At 57.9% G+C, this 20,227-nt stretch overlaps 1 protein-coding gene and 1 pseudogene across 1 annotated transcript; one reads left to right on the forward strand and one right to left on the reverse strand.

The window, feature by feature from the left end:
• Positions 1 to 9,524: 9,524 nt before the first annotated feature.
• Positions 9,525 to 10,564, reverse strand: LOC146751675 (18S ribosomal RNA; annotated as a pseudogene).
• LOC146751676 (uncharacterized) lies at positions 9,702 to 12,047 on the forward strand. Its single transcript, XM_085533879.1, is given in 9 exon segments — positions 9,702 to 10,581; positions 10,583 to 10,816; positions 10,818 to 10,955; positions 10,958 to 10,992; positions 10,994 to 11,030; positions 11,032 to 11,219; positions 11,221 to 11,530; positions 11,532 to 11,681; positions 11,683 to 12,047. Coding segments are annotated over 9 exon segments (1,500 nt in total). The 5' UTR covers positions 9,702 to 10,464; the 3' UTR covers positions 11,974 to 12,047.
• Positions 12,048 to 20,227: the final 8,180 nt, after the last annotated feature.

Consider the following 20,227-nt stretch of genomic DNA (forward strand, 5'->3'; position numbering starts at 1 on the left):
AGATCTGACCCTCATCAGCCCCATAGCATCTCCCGCTCCATAGATCTTAACCGTATCAGCCCCACAGCAGCTCCTGCACCATAGATCTGACCTACAGCAGCTCCTGCCCTATAGATCTGATTCAAATCTGCACCACAGCAGCTCCTGCTCCATAGAAATGACCCACATGTGCCCCAGAGCAGGTCTGCCCCATTGATTTGACCCACATCAGCCCCACAGCATCTCCTGCCCCATAGATCTGACCCACAGCAGCCACAGCAGCTCCTGACCTATAGATCTGACCAACATCAGCCCCACATCAGCTCCTGCCCCATAGATCTGACCCTCATCAGCCCCATAGCATCTCCCGCTCCATAGATCTTAACCGTATCAGCCCCACAGCAGCTCCTGCCCCATAGATCTGACCCACATCTGCACCACAGCAGCTCTTGCCCCATAGAAGTGACCCACATCTGCCCCACAGCAGCTCCTGACCCATAGATCTGACCCACATGTGCCCCACAGAAGCTCCTGCCCCATAGATCTGAACCACATCTGCCCCACAGCAGATTTTACCCCACAGATCTGACCCACATCAGCCCCCAGGAGATCCTGCCCCATAGATCTGACCCACATCTGCCCCACACCATCTCCTGCCCCATAGATCTAACTCACATGTGCCCCACAGCAGCTCCTGCCCATAGATCTGACCCACAGCAGCTCCTGCCCTATAGATCTGATTCAAATCTGCACCACAGCAGCTCCTGCTCCATAGATCTGACCCACATGTGCCCCAGAGCAGCTCTGCCCCATTGATTTGACCCACATCAGCCGCACAGGAGATCCTGCCCCATAGATCTGACCTACATCAGCCACACAGCAGCTCCTGCCCTATAGATCTGACCAACATCAGCCCCACATCAGCTCCTGCCCCATAGATCTGACCCTCATCAGCCCCATAGCATCTCCCGCTCCATAGATCTTAACCGTATCAGCCCCACAGCAGCTCCTGCCCCATAGATCTGACCCTCATCAGCCCCATAGCATCTCCCGCTCCATAGATCTTAACCGTATCAGCCCCACAGCAGCTCCTGCCCCATAGATCTGACCCACATCTGCACCACAGCAGCTCTTGCCCCATAGAACTGACCCACATCTGCCCCACAGCAGCTCCTGACCCATAGATCTGACCCACATCAACCCCACAGAAGCTCCTGCCCCATAGATCTAACTCACATCTGCCCCACAGCAGATTTTACCCCACAGCTCTGACCCACATCAGCCCCCAGGAGATCCTGCCCCATAGATCTGACCCACATCTGCCCCACACCATCTCCTGCCCCATAGATCTAACTCACATGTGCCCCACAGCAGCTCCTGCCCAATAGATCTGACCCACAGCAGCTCCTGCCCTATAGATCTGATTCAAATCTGCCCCACAGCAGCTCCTGCTCCATAGATCTGACCCACATGTGCCCCAGAGCAGCTCTGCCCCATTGATTTGACCCACATCAGCCCCACAGGAGATCCTGCCCCATAGATCTGAACCACATCAGCCCCACTGCAGCTCCTGCCCTATAGATCTGACCAACATCAGCCCCACATCAGCTCCTGCCACATACATCTGAACCAAATCTGCCCCACACCATCTCCTGCCCCATAGATCTAACTCACATGTGCCCCACAGCAGCTCCTGCCCATAGATCTGACCCACAGCAGATCCTGCCCCATAGATCTGATTCAAATCTGCCCCACAGCAGCTCCTGCTCCATAGATCTGACCCACATGTGCCCCAGAGCAGCACTGCCCCATTGATTTGACCCACATCAGCCCCACAGGAGATCCTGCCCCATAGATCTGACCCAACTCTGCCCCACAGCAGCTCTTGCCTCATAGATCTGACCCACATATGCCCCACAGCAGCTCCTGCCCCATAGATCTAACTCACATGTGCTCCACAGCAGCTCCTGCTCCATAGATCTGACCCACACCATCTCCTGCCCCATAGATCTAACTCACATGTGCCCCAGAGCAGCTCCTGGCCAATAGATCTGACCCACATCTGCCCCACAGCAGCTCCTGCTCCATAGATCTGACCCACATGTGCCCCAGAGCAGCTCTGCCCCATTGATTTGACCCACATCAGCCCCAGAGTAGCTCCTGCCCCATAGATCTGACCCCCATCAGCCCCACTGCAGCTCCGGCCCCATAGATCTGACACACATCATATGTAAAGCAGCTGCTGCCCAAGAGATATGACCCACAACAGCTCCTGCCCCATAGATCTAACCCACAGCAGCCCCATAGCATCTCCCGCTCCATAGATCTTAACCGTATCAGCCCCACAGCAGCTCCTGCCCCATAGATCTGACCCACATCTGCACCACAGCAACTCTTGCCCCATAGAACTGACCCACATCTGCCCCACAGCAGCTCCTGACCCATAGATCTGACCCACATCAACCCCACAGAAGCTCCTGCCCCATAGATCTGAACCACATCTGCCCCACAGCAGATTTTACCCCAACGAACTGACCCACATCAGCCCCCAGGAGATCCTGCCCCATAGATCTGACCCACATCTGCACCACAGCAGCTCTTGCCCCATAGAACTGACCCACATCTGCCCCACAGCAGCTCCTGACCCATAGATCTGACCCACATCAACCCCACAGAAGCTCCTGCCCCATAGATCTAACTCACATTTGCCCCACAGCAGATTTTACCCCACAGCTCTGACCCACATCAGCCCCCAGGAGATCCTGCCCCATAGATCTGACCCACATCTGCCCCACACCATCTCCTGCCCCATAGATCTAACTCACATGTGCCCCACAGCAGCTCCTGCCCATAGATCTGACCCACAGCAGCTCCTGCCCTATAGATCTGATTCAAATCTGCCCCACAGCAGCTCCTGCTCCATAGATCTGACCCACATGTGCCCCAGAGCAGCTCTGCCCCATTGATTTGACCCACATCAGCCCCACAGGAGATCCTGCCCCATAGATCTGAACCACATCAGCCCCACTTCAGCTCCTGCCCTATAGATCTGACCAACATCAGCCCCACATCAGCTCCTGCCCCATACATCTGACCCAAATCTGCCCCACACCATCTCCTGCCCCATAGATCTAACTCACATGTGCCCCACAGCAGCTCCTGCTCCATAGATCTGACCCACAGCAGCTCCTGCCCTATAGATCTGATTCAAATCTGCCCCACAGCAGCTCCTGCTCCATAGATCTGACCCACATGTGCCTCAGAGCAGCTCTGCCCCATTGATTTGACCCACATCAGCCCCACAGGAGATCCTGCCCCATAGATCTGACCCACATCAGCCACACAGCAGCTCCTGCCCTATAGATCTGACCAACATCAGCCCCACATCAGCTCCTGCCCCATAGATCTGACCCTCATCAGCCCCATAGCATCTCCCGCTCCATAGATCTTAACCGTATCAGCCCCACAGCAGCTCCTGCCCCATAGATCTGACCCACATCTGCACCACAGCAGCTCTTGCCCCATAGAACTGACCCACATCTGCCCCACAGCAGCTCCTGACCCATAGATCTGAACCACATCTGCCCCACAGCAGATTTTACCCCACAGATCTGACCCACATCAGCCCCCAGGAGATCCTGCCCCATAGATCTGACCCACATCTGCACCACAGCATCTCTTGCCCCATAGAACTGACCCACATCTGCACCACAGCAGCCATTGCCCCATAGAACTGACCCACATCTGCCCCACAGCAGCTCCTGACCCATAGATCTGACCCACATCAACCCCACAGAATCTCCTGCCACATAGATCTGAACCACATCTGCCCCACAGCAGATTTTACCCCACAGATCTGACCCACATCAGCCCCCAGGAGATCCTGCCCCATAGATCTGACCCACATCTGCCCCACACCATCTCCTGCCCCATAGATCTAACTCACATGTGCCTCACAGCAGCTCCTGCTCCATAGATCTGACCCACAGCAGCTCCTGCCCCATAGATCTGACCCACATCTGCCCCACACCATCTCCTGCCCCATAGATCTAACTCACATGTGCCCCACAGCAGCTCCTGCTCCATAGATCTGACCCACAGCAGCTCCTGCCCTATAGATCTGATTCAAATCTGCCCCACAGCAGCTCCTGCTCCATAGATCTGACCCACATGTGCCCCAGAGCAGCTCTGCCCCATTGATTTGACCCACATCAGCCCCACAGGAGATCCTGCCCCATAGATCTGACCCACATCAGCCCCACTGCAGCTCCTGCCCTATAGATCTGACCAACATCAGCCCCACATCAGCTCCTGCCCCATAGATCTGACCCTCATCAGCCCCATAGCATCTCCCGCTCCATAGATCTTAACCGTATCAGCCCCACAGCAGCTCCTGCCCCATAGATCTGACCCACATCTGCACCACAGCAGCTCTGCCCCATAGATCTGACCCACATCAGCCCCACAGCAGCTCCTGCCACATAGATCTGACCCAAATCTGCCCCACAGCTGCTCCTGCCTCATAGATCTGACCCACGTCAGCCCCACAGCAGCTCCTGCCTTATAGATATGACCCCCATCAGCCCCACAACAGCTTCTACCCCATAGATCTGACCCACATGTGCTCCACTGCAGCTCCAGTCCCGTAGATCTGAACCACAGCAGCCCATGCCCCATAGATCTGACCCTCATCAGCAACACAGCAGCTCCTGACCCATACATCTGACCCAAATATGCCCCACACCATAACCTGCCCCATAGATCTAACTCACATGTGCACCACAGCAGCTCCTGCTCCATAGATCTGACCCACATCTGCACCACAGCAGCTCTTGCCCCATAGAACTGACCCACATCTGCCCCACAGCAGCTCCTGACCCATAGATCTGACCCACATCAACCCCACAGAAGCTCCTGCCCCATAGATCTGAACCACATCTGCCCCACAGCAGATTTTACCCCACAGATCTGACCCACATCAGCCCCCAGGAGATCCTGCCCCATAGATCTGACCCACATCTGCACCACAGCAGCTCTTGCCCCATAGAACTGACCCACATCTGCCCCACAGCAGCTCCTGACCCATAGATCTGACCCACATCAACCCCACAGAAGCTCCTGCCCCATAGATCTGAACCACATCTGCCCCACAGCAGATTTTACCCCACAGATCGGACCCACATCAGCCCCCAGGAGATCCTGCCCCATAGATCTGACCCACATCTGCCCCACACCATCTCCTGCCCCATAGATCTAACTCACATGTGCCCCACAGCAGCTCCTGCCCCATAGATCTTACCCACAGCATCTCCTGCCACATAGATCTGACCCAAATCAGCCCCACAGCATCTCCTGCCCCATAGATCTGACCCACATGTGCCCCACAGCAGCTCCAAACTCATAGATCTGACTCACATCAGTCCAACAACAGATTTTGCACCATAGATATGTCCCTCATATTCCCCACAGCAACTCCTGCCCCATAGATCTGACCTACATCATCCCCTCTGCAGCTCCTGCCCCATAGGTCTGACCCACATGTGCCCCACAGCAGCTCCTGCCATATAGATCTAACCACCATCAGCCCCAAAGCAGCTCCTGCCCATAGATCTGACCCACATCTGCCCCACAGCAGCTCCTGCCCCTTAGATCTGACCCACATCTGCTCCACAGCATCTCCTGCCCCATAGATCTGACCCCCATCTGCCCCACAGCAGCTCCTGCTTCATACATCTGACTCACAGCATCTCCTGCCCCATAGAAGTGGGCCACATCAGCCACAGCAGCTCCTGACCTATAGATCTGACCCACATCTGCTCCACAGCATCTCCTGCCCCATAGATCTGACCCCCATCTGCCCCACAGCAGCTCCTGCCTCATACATCTGACTCACAGCATCTCCTGCCCCATAGAATCGGCCCACATCAGCCACAGCAGCTCCTGACCTATAGATCTGACCCACATCTGACCCACAGCAGCTCCTGCCCCATAGATCTGACCCACATCTGCCACACAGCAGCCTTTGCCCCATAGATCTGACCCACATCTGCCCCACAGCATCTCCTGCCCCATAGATCTGACCCACATCTGCCACACACCATCTCCTACCCCATAGATCTTACCCACTTCTGCCCCACAGCAGCTCCTGCTTCATAGCTCTGACCCACATCTGCACCACAGCAGCTCCTCCCCATAGATCTAACACCCATCAGCCTCACAGCAGCTCCTGCCCCATAGATATGCCCTACATCTGACCCACAGCAGCTCCTGCCCCATAGATCTGACCCACATCTGCAACACAGCAGCTCCTGCTCCATAAATCTGACCAACATCAGGCCCACATCTGTTCCTGCCCCATAGATCTGACCCACAGCAGCTCCTGCCCCATAGATCTGACCCACATTTGCCACACAGCAGCTCCTGCCCCGTAGATCTGCCTCACTTGCGCCCCACAGCAGCTTTCGCCCAATAGATCTGACCCACATGTGCCCACAGCAGCTACTACACCATAGATCTGATCCACATCAGCCCCACAGCAGCTCCTGCCTTATAGATCTTACCCAAATCTGCCCCACTGCTGCTCCTGCCCCATTGATCAGACCAACAGCAGCTCTTCCCCATGGATCTGACCAACATGTTCCCCACAGCATCTCCTGCCCCATAGATCTGACCCACATCTGCCCCACAGCAGCTCCTGCCCCATAGACCTGACCCACATGGTCCCCACAGCAGCTCCTGCCCCATAGATCTGACCCACAGCAACTCCTTCCCCATAGATCTGACCTACATCATCCCCTCTGCAGCTCCTGCCCCATAGGTCTGACCCACATCAGCCCCACAGCAGCTCCTGCCCATAGATCTGACCCAAATCTGCCCCACAGCAGCTCCTGCATCATAGATCTGACCCACGTCAGCCCCACAGCAGCACCTGCCTTATAGATATGACACACGTCAGCCCCACAGCAGCTTCTACCCCATAGATCTGACCCACATGTGCTCCACTGCAGCTCCAGTCCTGTAGATCTGACCCACATCAGACCCACAGCAGCTGCTGACACATAGATCTGACCCACATCAGCCCCACAGCAGCTCCTGCCCCATTGCTCTGACCCACATCAGCCCCACAGCAGCTCTTGCCCCATAGATCTGACCCAAATCTGCCCCACAGCAGCTCCTGCCTCATAGATCTGACCCACGTAAGCCCCACAGCAGCCCATGCCCCATAGATCTGACCCTCATCAGCCACACAGCAGCTCCTGACCCATACATCTGACCCAAATCTGCCCCACACCATCTCCTGCCCCATAGATCTAACTCACATGTGCCCCGCAGCAGCTCCTGCCCATAGATCTGACCCACAGCAGCTCCTGCCCCATAGATCTGATTCAAATCTGCCCCACAGCAGCTCCTGCTCCATAGATCTGACCCGCATGTGCCCCAGAGCAGCTCTGCCCCATTGATTTGACCCACATCAGCCCCACAGGAGATCCTGCCCCATAGATCTGACCCACATCAGCCCCACTGCAGCTCCTGCCCTATAGATCTGACCAACATCAGCCCCACATCAGCTCCTGCCCCATAGATCTGACCCTCATCAGCCCCATAGCATCTCCCGCTCCATAGATCTAACTCACATGTGCCCCACAGCAGCTCCTGCTCCATAGATCTGACCCACATGTTCTCCACTGCAGCTCCAGTCCCGTAGATCTGACCCACCGCAGCCCTTGCCCCATAGATCTGACCAACATCAGCCACACAGCAGCTCCTGACCCATACATCTGACCCAAATCTGCCCCACACCATCTCCTGCCCCATAGATCTAACTCACATGTGCCCCACAGCAGCTCCTGCCCATAGATCTGACCCACAGCAGCTCCTGCCCCATAGATCTGACACACATCATATGTAAAGCAGCTGCTGGCCAATAGATATGACCCACAGCAGCTTCAGCCCCATTGATCTGACCCACAGCAGCCCCACAGCAGCTCCTGCCCAAAAAATCTGACCTACATCATCTCCACTGCTGCTCCTGACCCATAGATCTGACCACATCTACCCCACTGCTGCTCCTGCCCCATAGATCTGACCCAAATCTGCCCCACAGCAGATCCTGCCAAATAGATCTTAACCACAGCAGCTCCTGCCCCATAGATCTGACCCACATCAGCCCCACAGCAGCTCCTGCCCCATAGATCTGACCCACATCAGACCCACAGCAGCTGCTGACCCATAGATCTGACCCACGTCTGCCCCACAGCAGCTCCTGCCCCATAGACCTGACCCACATGTTCCCCACAGCAGCTCCTGCCCCATAGATCTGACCCACAGCAGCTCCTGCCCTATTGATCTGATTCAAATCTGCCCCACAGCAGCTCCTGCTCCATAGATCTGACCAACATGTATTCCAGAGCAGCTCTGCCCCATTGATTTGACCCACATCAGCCCCACAGGAGATCCTACCCCATAGATCTGACCCACATCAGCCCCACAGCAGCTCCTGCCTTATAGATATGACCCCCATCAGCCCCACAGCAGCTTCTACCCCGTAGATCTGACCCACTTGTGCTCCACTGCAGCTCCAGTCCCGTAGATCTGACCCACAGCAGCCCATGCCCCATAGATCTGACCAACATCAGCCACACAGCAGCTCCTGCCCCATAGATCTGACCCACCTGTATTCCAGAGCAGCTCTGCCCCATTGATTTGACGCACATCAGCCCCACAGGAGATCCTGCCCCATAGATCTGACCCACATCAGCCCCACTGCAGCTTCTGCCCCATAGATCTGACCCTCATCAGCCCCATAGCATCTCCCGCTTCATAGATCTGAACCGTATCAGCCCCACAGCAGCTCCTGCCCCATAGATCTGAACCACATCTGCACCACAGCATCTCCTGCCCCATAGATCTGACCCACATCAGACCCACAGCAGCTGCTGACCCATAGATCTGACCCAACTCAGCCCCGCAGCAGCTCCTGGCCCATAGATCTGACCCACATGTGCCCCACAGCAGCTCCAAACTCATAGATCTTACCCACATCAGTCCAACAGCAGATTTTGCACCATAGATATGTCCCTCATCTGCCCCACAGCTACTCCTGCCCCATAGATCTGACCTACATCATCCCCTCTGCAGCTCCTGCCCCATAGGTCTGACCCACATGTGCCCCACAGCAGCTCCTGCCATATAGATCTGACCCACATATGCCCCACAGCAGCTCCTGCCCCATAGATCTGACCCACATCAGCCACACAGCAGCTCCTGACTCATAAATCTGACCCCCATCAGCCCCACAGCAGCTCCTGCCCCATAGATCTGACCCAAATCTTACCCACAGCAGCTCCTGCCCCATAGATCTGACCCACATTTTCCCCAAAGCAGCACCTAACCCATAGATCTGACCCACATGTGCCCCACAGCTGCTCCTGCCCCATAGATCTGAACCACAGCAGTTCCTAACCCATAGATCAGACCCAAATCTTCCCTACATCAGCTCCTGCCCATAGATCTGACCCACATCAGCCGCACAGCAGCTCCTACCCCATAGATCTCACCCACATCAGCCCCACAGCTGCTCCACGGCACAACTTTCATTCTTGATTAATGAAAGCATTCTTGGCAAATGCTTTCGCTTTAGTTCGTCTTGCGCCGGTCCTAGAATTTCACCTCTAGCGGCACAATACGAATGCCCCCGGCCGCCCCTCTTAATCATGGCCCCGTTTCCGAAAACCAACAAAATAGGACCGGACTCCTATTCCATTATTCCTAGCTGGAGTATTCCGGCGGCCGTCCTGCTTTGAACACTCTAATTTTTTCAAAGTAAACGCTTCGGGCCCCGCGGGACACTCACTTAAGAGCATCGAGGGGGCGCCGAGAGACAGGGGCTGGGACAGGCGGTAGCTTGCCTCGCGGCGGACCGCCAGCTCGATCCCAAGATCCAACTACGAGCTTTTTAACTGCAGCAACTTTAAGATACGCTATTGGAGCTGGAATTACCGCGGCTGCTGGCACCAGACTTGCCCTCCAATGGATCCTCGCTAAAGGATTTAAAGTGGACTCATTCCAATTACAGGGCCTTGAAAGGGTCCTGTATTGTTATTTTTCGTCACTACCTCCCCGGGTCAGGAGTGGGTAATTTGCGCGCCTGCTGCCTTCCTTGGATGTGGTAGCCGTTTCTCAGGCTCCCTCTCCGGAATCGAACCCTGATTCCCCGTTACCCGTGGTCACCATGGTAGGCACAGACAGTACCATCGAAAGTTGATAGGGCAGACATTCGAATGGGTCGTCGCCGCCGCGGGGGCGTGCAATCGGCTCCAGGTTATCTAGAGTCACCAAAGCCGCCGGGCGAGCCTGGGTTGGTTTTGGTCTGATAAATGCACGCGTCCCCGGAGGTCGGCACTCGTCGGCATGTATTAGCTCTAGAATTACCACAGTTATCCAAGGAACGGGAGGGGAGCGACCAAAGGAACCATAACTGATTTAATGAGCCATTCGCAGTTTCACTGTACCGTCCGTGTGTACTTAGACATGCATGGCTTAATCTTTGAGACAAGCATATGCTACTGGCAGGATCAACCAGGTAGCCGCGCCAAAGGGCGACGACCCGACGCGCCCGACCCGCCGACGACCGCTCAACCGTTCCCTCTCTCGCCCTCGGGTCCGACTCAGTCGGCCCGCGGGGCTCGGCTTCGACGCCTTGCCCCTAACGTCCTTCCCTTCGCGGGTCGATGGCAGCGGCCGACGGGGCGAACGCCTCTCGGCAGGGAAGGGCGGCCCTCCGCGTCGCTCGCTCGCTCGCGCGGGCGGACCGGCGGCGGGAGAGGCACGCCCGCTCCCCGAGGGCGGACCCGCGCGCCTCCCCCATGCGGGGAAGGAGCGGGCGCCGCTGCGCAGCTCGCGTCGTCGCGCGCCTTTTCGCCGGCGGCGCGCTCCGGGCTCGCGCTGCGGGAGCCGGACACGCAGCACGGCACGGCGGCACCGGCCGGGGCTGACCCGCCCTCCGGGACCGGCGGCGGGCGAGCGGGAAGCGGAACCCCGCCGCCTGAGACTGGCGGACGCGCTAGAGGAGAAGGCGACCTCAAGGCGGACGCCGCCCCAACACCGGAGGCTCTTTCCCGAGGCGGCACGCTCCGCAGCGGGCGGGGACGTCGGAAGGAAACCCCACGCACGCGGACCCCAGCGGCCCGAGAGGCGGTGGGGAGGCCGGCGGACGCCCCCGGCCCTTAACTTTCTAGCCCCTCGCCTCGCTTCCCCGAACGGACGGTTTCCCTCGTTTGACACCCCGCCGGCTTGCTGCTCGCGGCCGGCACTCGCCGGGTCCCAAGCAGGGGTTTGCGCTGGCGCCTCGCTCACGACCCACTGGGTACTCCTGCGGCTCGCGGGGCCGCTCGGCCATCACACTGCCGCGCTCGGTCGGGCGAGCTCTCGGCCGCTCTCGGAGCGAGCCGGAGAGCGCCTCACCTCGCGTACGACGGGAAGCGAACCGGAGAGGAGACCGCCCGTGCCTGAACACCGGACGCCGCAGCGGCTTCCCCGGGACGGGGAACGCAGAGGCGCCGGCCCGCCGGGGGCCCTCACCGACGCGACCCGAATGGCCTCATCGATCGACGGAAAGAAAGGGGGAGCAGGGAGGGAACGGGAGGGGTAGGGTGCGGTGAGGTAGAGGAGGAGGGACGTTGGGGGAAGGCACGAGCCCTTCCACCCGGGCGCGGCGGAATGACCGCACGCGCACGTGCGTGTGGGTGTGCGTGGGCAACGTCCGCCGAGAGGTGCTCGCCCTTGCCTGAACACCGGCCCGCCCCACGCCGCCCCGAACGACACGGGGAGCGGGATTGAGCCGGCCCGCCGGGAAGCCTCTCCGACACGCCCGAGGAGCGCCACGGTGGATCGGGTCGGGGCTCCCGCGTGCGAGTGAGAGCGGTGCGAAAGGGAGAACGCGGCGTCGCCGACGCGACAAGCGAGCTCTGGGTCCCCCTTCTCCTTCCCTCGTGACGGCGGGACCCGCCGGGGACGCCCCCGGCCCTTCTGCGTCCGACTGCCGGCCGCCCGGCACGCCGGCCCGCGCCCTTTTCTTCCCTCTGCCTGCCTGTCTGCCTTCATTCCTCCCTCCCTCCTCGGGGCTCTTCCCATGGCAGCGCGGCGCGGGGAGACGCCTGCCCACGCTCGCTCACTCTCTCGCGCCTTTCGCCCCGATTTTGGCGGGTTCCCCGCTCGCGGAACGAGCGAACGCCAGAGTCCAGGGCCGAACTGCGACACGGGCAGCGAACATCCGACTGACGGAGGCCACCGGACCGAACGAACCAAGCGGCGCACCAGAGAGCCACAACCGAAAATCTCCACAGCCCGGCGCTCAACCGCGCTCGCCTGCGCCCGCTCGTTGCTGCCTCTGGAGACGAGCACGCGCTCGCTCCTGCAGACGAAAACGGAAGGCGTAAGAAAAAACTGCTTCGGAAAAGAACGGCGCTGACTACCGGCAGCGGCGCCGAGGGTAAGCGGCGCTCTCCGTCGACGTAGCGGTAGGTAAGAAACTACAGCGACCCCCCAGCAAGCTCCGGAGCTTTAGCGCCCCCCATCTCACAGGGCGGCAAAGCCTAGCCGAAAGCGGGTAGACCTGGCAGTTACACGCAAGCCGCACGGGCAGCGACACCTAGCCGCCGCCGCCGAGCACCACGGCCCGCTCGGAGCCGGGTAGACCGTGCCGACCAAGCCGAGCCGCATAGGCAGCGACCCCAAGCCGCCGCCGCCGAGTACCACGGCCGGCTCGGAGCCGGGTAGACCGTGCCGACCTAGTCGAGCCGCATGGGCAGCGACGCCTAGCTGCCGACGCCGTGCCCCCCCCCTCTTCCCCCCCCCCCCCCGGAGACGCTCGGATCCGGGTACACAGTGCCAGCGCAGCAGAGCAGCCACTAGAGCGGCACTTGGCCGCTTCCGCGGAATGTCCGAGCCGAGCTGAGTCCGCCTGGAGAGCCTGGACCGTGTCGCCGTGGCTCAGATCGCCCGACTCCGCCGAGGAGCGTCCGAGCCGAGCGGAGCCTGCCGGGAGAGGATGGACCGTGCCGGCGCACCCGAACCTCCGCGGCTGAGACCCCCCGGACGCCGCCGCGGAACGTCCGAGCCGAGCCGAGCCCGCCGAGAGCGGTTGGACCGTGCCGGCGCACTCGTGCCGCCGCGGCTCAGATCGCCGGACGCTTCCGAGGAACGTCCGTGCCGAGTGGAGCCCGCCGGGAGAGGCTGTGCAGTGCCGGCACACTCGTGCCGCTGCGGCTGAGACCCCCCGGACACCACCGAGGAACTTCCAAACCGAACGGAGCCCGCCGGGAGAGGCTGGACCGTGCCGGCGCACACGAGCCTCCGCGCTGGCCAGCGGTCGCTGCACGTCTGGTTCGAGTTGGTCGGCACGGTCTACCCGGCTCCGAGCGGACCGAAACTCATGCGGCGGCGGCCAGGGGTCGCTGAGCGGCGGCCGGCTCACGTCGGCACGATCTACCCTGCTCCGCCGCGGACGCTAGAGGTTGCTGACGGACAGGCTGGCAGACGTGCAGCGACACCTAGCGACCGCCGCCGAGCCCTCGCGCAGGCACGGCGCAGGGTAGACCGTGCCGACCTAGCCGAGCCGCATATGCAGCGACCCCTAACCGCCGCCGCTGAGCCCCACGGCCCGCTCGGAGCCGGGTAGACCGTGTCGACCTAGTCGAGCTGCATGGGCAGCGACGCCTAGCCGCCAACGCCGTGCCCCCCCCCCTTCCCCCCACCCTCCGGAGACGCTCGGAGCCGGGTAGACAGTGCCGACCTAGATGAGCCGCATAGGCAGCGACCTCTAGCAGCCGCCGCCGAGCACACTAGCCCGCTCGGAGCCGGGTAGACAGTGCCGACCTAGTCGAGACGCATGGGAAGCGACGCCAAGCCGCCGACGCCGTGCCCCTCCTCCTTCCCCCCACCCTCCGGAGACGCTCGGAGCCGGGTAGACAGTGCCGACCTAGACGAGCCGCATAGGCAGCGACCTCTAGCAGCCGCCGCCGAGCACCACGGCCCGCTCGAAGCCGGGTAGACCGTGCCGACCTAGTCGAGACGCATGGGAAGCGACGCCTAGCCGCCGACGCCGTGCCCCCCCCCCCTTCCCCCCACCCTCCGGAGATGCTCGGAGCCGGGTAGACAGTGCCAGCGCAGAGGAGCCGCCACGAGAGCGACACTTGGCCACTTCCGCGGAACGTCCGAGCCGAGCGGAGCCCGCCGGGAGAGGCTGGACCGTGCCGGCGCACTTGAGCCGCCGCTGCTGAGACCGTCGGACGGCACCGCGGACCGTCCGAACCAAACGGAGCTTGCCGGGAGACGTTGGACCGTGCCGGCGCACTCGAACCGCGATGGCCAGGGGTCGAGCCGTGTTGACCATGCCGGAGCACCGGAGGCGCCACGGAGACGCCACTCGGCCGCAGCCGCGGAACGACCAGGGTGCACGTATGAGCCGGCCGCTGTTCGGCGGGTCGGGGCGCACCCGGGCTTCTCGGTTCCGCCTTGCTTGAAGCTGGCCGTCCCGCCACCGCCACCGCGGTTTTGCCCTTTTGTGTGCGTGTTTGTTTGTTCGTCCGTTCGTTCGTACTTTGGTCCGTTTGATTGTTTGTCCGTGCCCCCACGCGCCCTCTCGGTTTTATTATTTTCCGTTTGTTTGTTTGTTTGTTTGTTTGTTTTTCTCGTGGGTTCTTCTTTACTTTCCCCTTTTTTAGTTTTTGAAAAAGCCGCCCCGCCCCCCCCCCGCCTCCCCGGCTCTGCAGGAAGAGCGTGGGCGCGTGCGCGGGCCCCGCCCACCGGGGACCGTTCGGGCCGGATATCCGGACTGCGGGCAGGCCGCGTGGCGAGGGATAGTGGAAGAGCGGCGGGAAGACGGCAGCGGCGAGAGGTGGGCCGGCGGGAGGCGGCAGCGGCGAGAGGTGGGCCGGCGGGAGGCGGCCGCGACCCCGCGGGGTTCGCGCCTAGCCTCTCTCCCAGCCGGCAGATGAGGTGGAACGGTACGTGGGATTTTCGGCAGGAGGAGGAGGTGGTGGCGGTGGTGGCGGTGGTGGCGGTGGTGGTGGTGGCGGCGGGGCTGGGCGGTGGCGAGGCATTTTGGCGGGCTCCGGTCGCCGAGTCGAGCCGCCATTGGGCCGAGCCGTCAGGAGCACCCCGGCGGAAAAAGGAAAGAAAAGAAAAAAACCAAACGGGCCAATCGGGTCCAAACAAATAACCGAGCGAGTGACAGACCAAACAAAAAAAAAACAAAAACAAAAACAAACAAACAAATAAAAAAACATGGTCGCGGGCCGGTCGGGAAAGATGCGTCCGGGAGAGGGCAGGTTGTGAGCGAGGGCCGGGATGGGGGCAGGCGGAGGCGGGCCACCGTTGGTTACGGGTCGGGTTCCCGCTCGTGCGGTGTGGACTGGGGGGGGGCGGGAAGGTGGAAGACGGACGCGGGGCCAGGAAGATCAGGCGCCGGCCGGCAGCCAGGTCTACCCGCATACCCGCAACCCCGTCGCGGACCCCCCCCTCCCTCCTCGGCCACGCAAGCGACGCCCTTCTTCGTGACAGAGGCCATGCCGGTCCAGGCCGGGCCAAGCCTACTCACGCGCGGGCGACAAGGAGAAAGAGAAGAGAAGAGAAGAGAAGAGAAGAGAAGAGAAGAGAAGGGAAGGGAAGGGAAGGGAAGGGAAGGGAAGGGAAGGGAAGGGAAGGGAAGGGAAGGGAAGGGAAGGGAAGGGAAGGGAAGGGAAGGGAAGGGAAGGGAAGGGAAGGGAAGGGAAGGGAAGGGAAGGGAAGGGAAGGGAAGGGAAGGGAAGGGAAGGGAAGGGAAGGGAAGGGAAGGGAAGGGAAGGGAAGGGAAGGGAAGGGAAGGGAAGGGAAGGGAAGGGAAGGGAAGGGAAGGGAAGGGAAGGGAAGGGAAGGGAAGGGAAGGGAAGGGAAGGGAAGGGAAGGGGAAGGGAAGGGGAAGGGAAGGGGAAGGGAAGGGGAAGGGGAAGGGAAGGGGAAGGGAAGGGGAAGGGAAGGGGAAGGGAAGGGGAAGGGAAGGGGAAGGGAAGGGGAAGGGAAGGGGAAGGGAAGGGGAAGGGAAGGGGAAGGGAAGGGGAAGGGAAGGGGAAGGGAAGGGGAAGGAAAGGGAAGGGGAAGGGAAGGGAAGGGAAGGGAAGGCAAGGGAAGGGAAGGCAAGGGAAGGGAAGGCAAAGGAAGGGAAGGGAAGGGAAGGGAAGGGAAGGGAAGGGAAGGGAAGGGAAGGGAAGGGAAGGGAAGGGAAGGGAAGGGAAGGGAAGGGAAGGGAAGGGAAGGGAAGGGAAGGGAAGGGAAGGGAAGGGAAGGGAAGGGAAGAGAAGACAGAATTCAAAGAAAAGTAGAAGAGAAGAAGGTGTGAAAAAGTACAGATAGATCGTAAAATGTCGCGGTAAAATAAAATAATAAAATAAAATAAAATAAAATAAAATAAAGTAAAATAATAAAATAAAATAAAATAAAATAAAATAAAATAAAATAAAATAAAATAAAATAAAAGTAATAAAAGATGGGGGAGCGGAAGAGCGATATTAATAATTGCATGAATTACTAAATAAATAATAAGGAAATATGGGGAAAAGAAAATTTTAAAAAAAAAGAAAGAAAAAAAGAAAGAAAAAAATATTTAAAAAGGGGAAAAAAGGGACGCCCGAGCTCGAATGCCGGAGCCCAGGTCTGCCCTACCTATTTTAATAAATTTAAATAACTCCACAAGGGAGGGGAGGGGAGGGGAGGGGAGGATGCGGGCGGGAGCGAGGGAGGGTCAACGGCGGAAGCGGTCGAGTCGGGTCTGTTGCCTTGTGTAAGGTAACCTAAAGAACTACGTCCATCATTGAGAATGTGCATCTGACGGCCCCATGACCAAGTTACACGCTGATCACACCAATATGGTGAGCTGTAAAATGGCGTTTAATGAACCGTGTGAGACCCTTATATAGGGCTCCAATTTCAGCCTCATACATATACATTACCGAGCACGGGGAGGCCTATCGCGTTACATCCCGTGAGTTCGTGCCGCCTAATACATCATTTCCCCCTCTCCATGCTCGATAAAGTATGCCCCGTTACATCCCGAACGCTAATCCTTAATCCTAATATAAAAATGTTAGTCTCTATAATTTAAACTTAATAAGTTATCTAAAAAGTGAGGTAGACAAGCTACAGAGGTAGGTAGTGCAATATCTAATAACATCAGTAGTTTTCTAATGATTATATCCAAGGCATCTTGGGTTTATACAGTTCCTTCTTCTCAAAGTTTATCATATACCCGTTGGTACTCCATTTTTTCGTTAAACATTCTTTCTATCATACGCTGTAAACAACCCTGGACACATTGAAACAAACAAGGTAAGCAAATCATTAAAGCTAAAAAGAATAAAATACCTATGATTAATACTTTGAGAAACTGCTTAAGCCATGGGCCCAGATTACCAAACAGTCCCTCCAACCAGCTTCCGAATGCATCATCTATTGCGATCTTCTTCGTGTGTTCTTGCATCCATTCCAACTTCCTATGTATCGAATCGCTGTGGTCGCTCAGATTGAAACAACACATCCCTTCAAAGTCCTTGCACCCGTGCCCTTGAGCAAGCAGCAGAAAGTCAATTGCAGCTCTATTTTGAAGAACAGCGTGTCTGATGTTGTTAACGTCCATCAGGAGTTCCGACAGGACTGCTGTGGTGACATTAGCTTGCATCACGGACCAGCATGCCTATCTCTTAATTTCTCTTAGGGCCTGGGCTGAAGCTACTCCCGGAGCTAAGACGGATGCAAAGATTCTAGCTGTGGGACCCCACAGCTGAACCTCATCACTACAATCCTGGTCCAATGTTTTTATTGACCTTTTCTGGCGTCGAGCTCGATCGATCTTTTTCATAACACTTATCATTGCAGTGTGATTGGGAGCCAACAAGGTCAGCTTTCCCAAATAACACGGCCCCCCAACTGGATTCTTTGGTATCCCTTGCCAAGCTCTATCCCCACATATCAAAAATATGTCCTTAGGAAGGGCCTTGGCTGTACCATTGCAGTTTATTCCTTCCCCAGCTAAAGGTTCTTTTCGAGAACAACAACCAGAACATGCCAGATCGTCAGGGCCCCAGTAGCATGAGAGATTATAGGTGGACCCGTTAGGATGACGTACCACATACTTCTGATTGTAAGAGAGCCACCTCCCACCCTGCTTTATGCATTGGTCTGCAAATCCATTCTTGGAGCCATCCCCGGAGCAGGGATGGGAGAATCCCTCCACCCTTTCAGCTGAGAAACCACAATATGCCCCTGACAAGCTATATATGTCAAATTGAATGGGGTTAAGTAAAGTAAAGGGTTCCGACCCAGTTGTTCCCGAGAATGGTGCCCCATTCCCGAGTAGGCCTTCCCATACCCTGCGATTGGACAGTTGACCCGGTGTCCTAAAACCCGAAAAATACAAACATCTAACCGGGCGTTCCCACTTTTGAGAGTTCTTATTCCATGTTACGTTACCAACCGATTGGGATCCAAGAAGCTGCAACTCTGGTGGATCCCAGGGCAAGGAGGTGTTCAAGGATCTAATAAAACATGCAGACATTCTGGCCCAGTCAGTGAATTTAGACTCAAATGCTTTCATAAAGAAAACTTTGTCCACTGCATCTCTCTTGCAGTTGTTCTTATGCACATATCCGTTAAACTCCTTTGGGTCCCACCTGGGTACACCTATAAGGCATGTTCTAAACGGTGATGTGGCTGACTGCAGGCTAAGGCAGAAATCTTTCTGCCCAGTTCGATTAGACCATGTAACCCAAATATTTTCTGGTTGTGATGTTAAGTGAGTACCCTCTCCCCCGGTAATGAATGCAATTACACAAAGACACACAGCAAGTGATACAACAGATGTCCTTCTCGTTGGTACTAGCAGCAGTTCTTTATCTGTTCTTTTTCCTTTTTCTGAAGAGTCACTTTTATGAGCCTTTTGCTTCAGGCAATCCTTTATAACAGAAGTCAGCGCTTCCTTAGGCAGTTCCGATCCTTCTACTGCCCATATCAATCGATTGGCAAACTCAGAGAATGACTCTGAGGGACCCTGCATAATCTCTGACCACGGGGCTACAGGCTCTGCTTTTCTTATAAAGTGTATAAAAGCAGAGGTAGCTGCCCCCGTGGTGGCAAGCAGCTCTCCTGGGCGGAGGTCCCTAAGCTGCCTCTCTGCAGATCCAGCCAAATCCGCAGATGAACCTGAAAGCCTCATTAAATCAGTTTTTGGATCTCCCTCCTTCCCATTTGCTGGATGCTGTGGATCGCGCGCAGCCTGTGCTAAAACAGCTTTGAGTTGTGTTACCCACTCCTCCTTCCACACAGTAAACTGTACTGGTTCAAGGGCTACTCTCATAAGGCTTTCAATATCATATGGGAGTAGGGGACCTGGGGCTACGAGAGCCTCAAAGGTACTCATTGTCATCGGGGATCTCAATCCCTTTTTGTCAATCGCCTCTATAAACCGAGCAACTGCTTTTGCTTCCAAAGGTACCCAAACCGGTCCCTCCTGTTTGACTACAATTGGGAACACCGCCCAGTCCCGCTCCTTGAGCCCCACCTCTCGCATTGTATCGCAAATGTCAGTCCAATCAGTGGGCTTACGCGATATCTCTCGCTCCTCCCACTTCTCCCCCCTCCTCCGGGGAACCACGACCGACTGGGTGGGGACAGGCAATTCCTTCCGTTCCTCCCCTTTCTCCTCCCCCTTCGCGGGAGACGAAACCGACGGGGTGAAGGCAGACAGTACCTTTTGTTCCTCCCCTTTCTCCTCCCCCTCCTCGGGAGGCGAAACCAAAGGGGTAGGGGCAGGCAGTACCTTTCGTTCCTCCCCTTTCGGGGAATGAGGTCCCTCCTCCGGGGACGGGTCTAGGGGTGGCTTAAGGCCTCCACGGCGCGCCTCCCCCCATGACTCTCCCTCCCTCGGACAGGACCCACCCCCCTCAGGTGAACGAAAGCTCTGCAAACAGGGGTATAGGCGGGGAAAATATGGCGGCGCCTCCCCAGATGAGGCAACTTCCGCCATCCCTTCCGGAGTTGTTTCGGGCGCCGCCATGGCCATTGTGAAAACGGCCGGCGTGGTCGGCGCCATCTTGGGTACGGAGTCGCCGCAAGGGAGCGGTTCCTCCGCACCCTCCGGGACCCCAGACGTCCCGGAACCCACCCCAAAAACCCCATTCGCGACTGCCTGGATCTTTTTCTCCTCCTTAGCCGCTTTAAG

Source organism: Coturnix japonica, unplaced genomic scaffold, assembly GCF_054131305.1.
Source record: "Coturnix japonica strain WE unplaced genomic scaffold, WE-NBRP24 Scf066, whole genome shotgun sequence".
In the NCBI taxonomy this organism is placed as follows: Eukaryota; Metazoa; Chordata; class Aves; order Galliformes; family Phasianidae; genus Coturnix; species Coturnix japonica.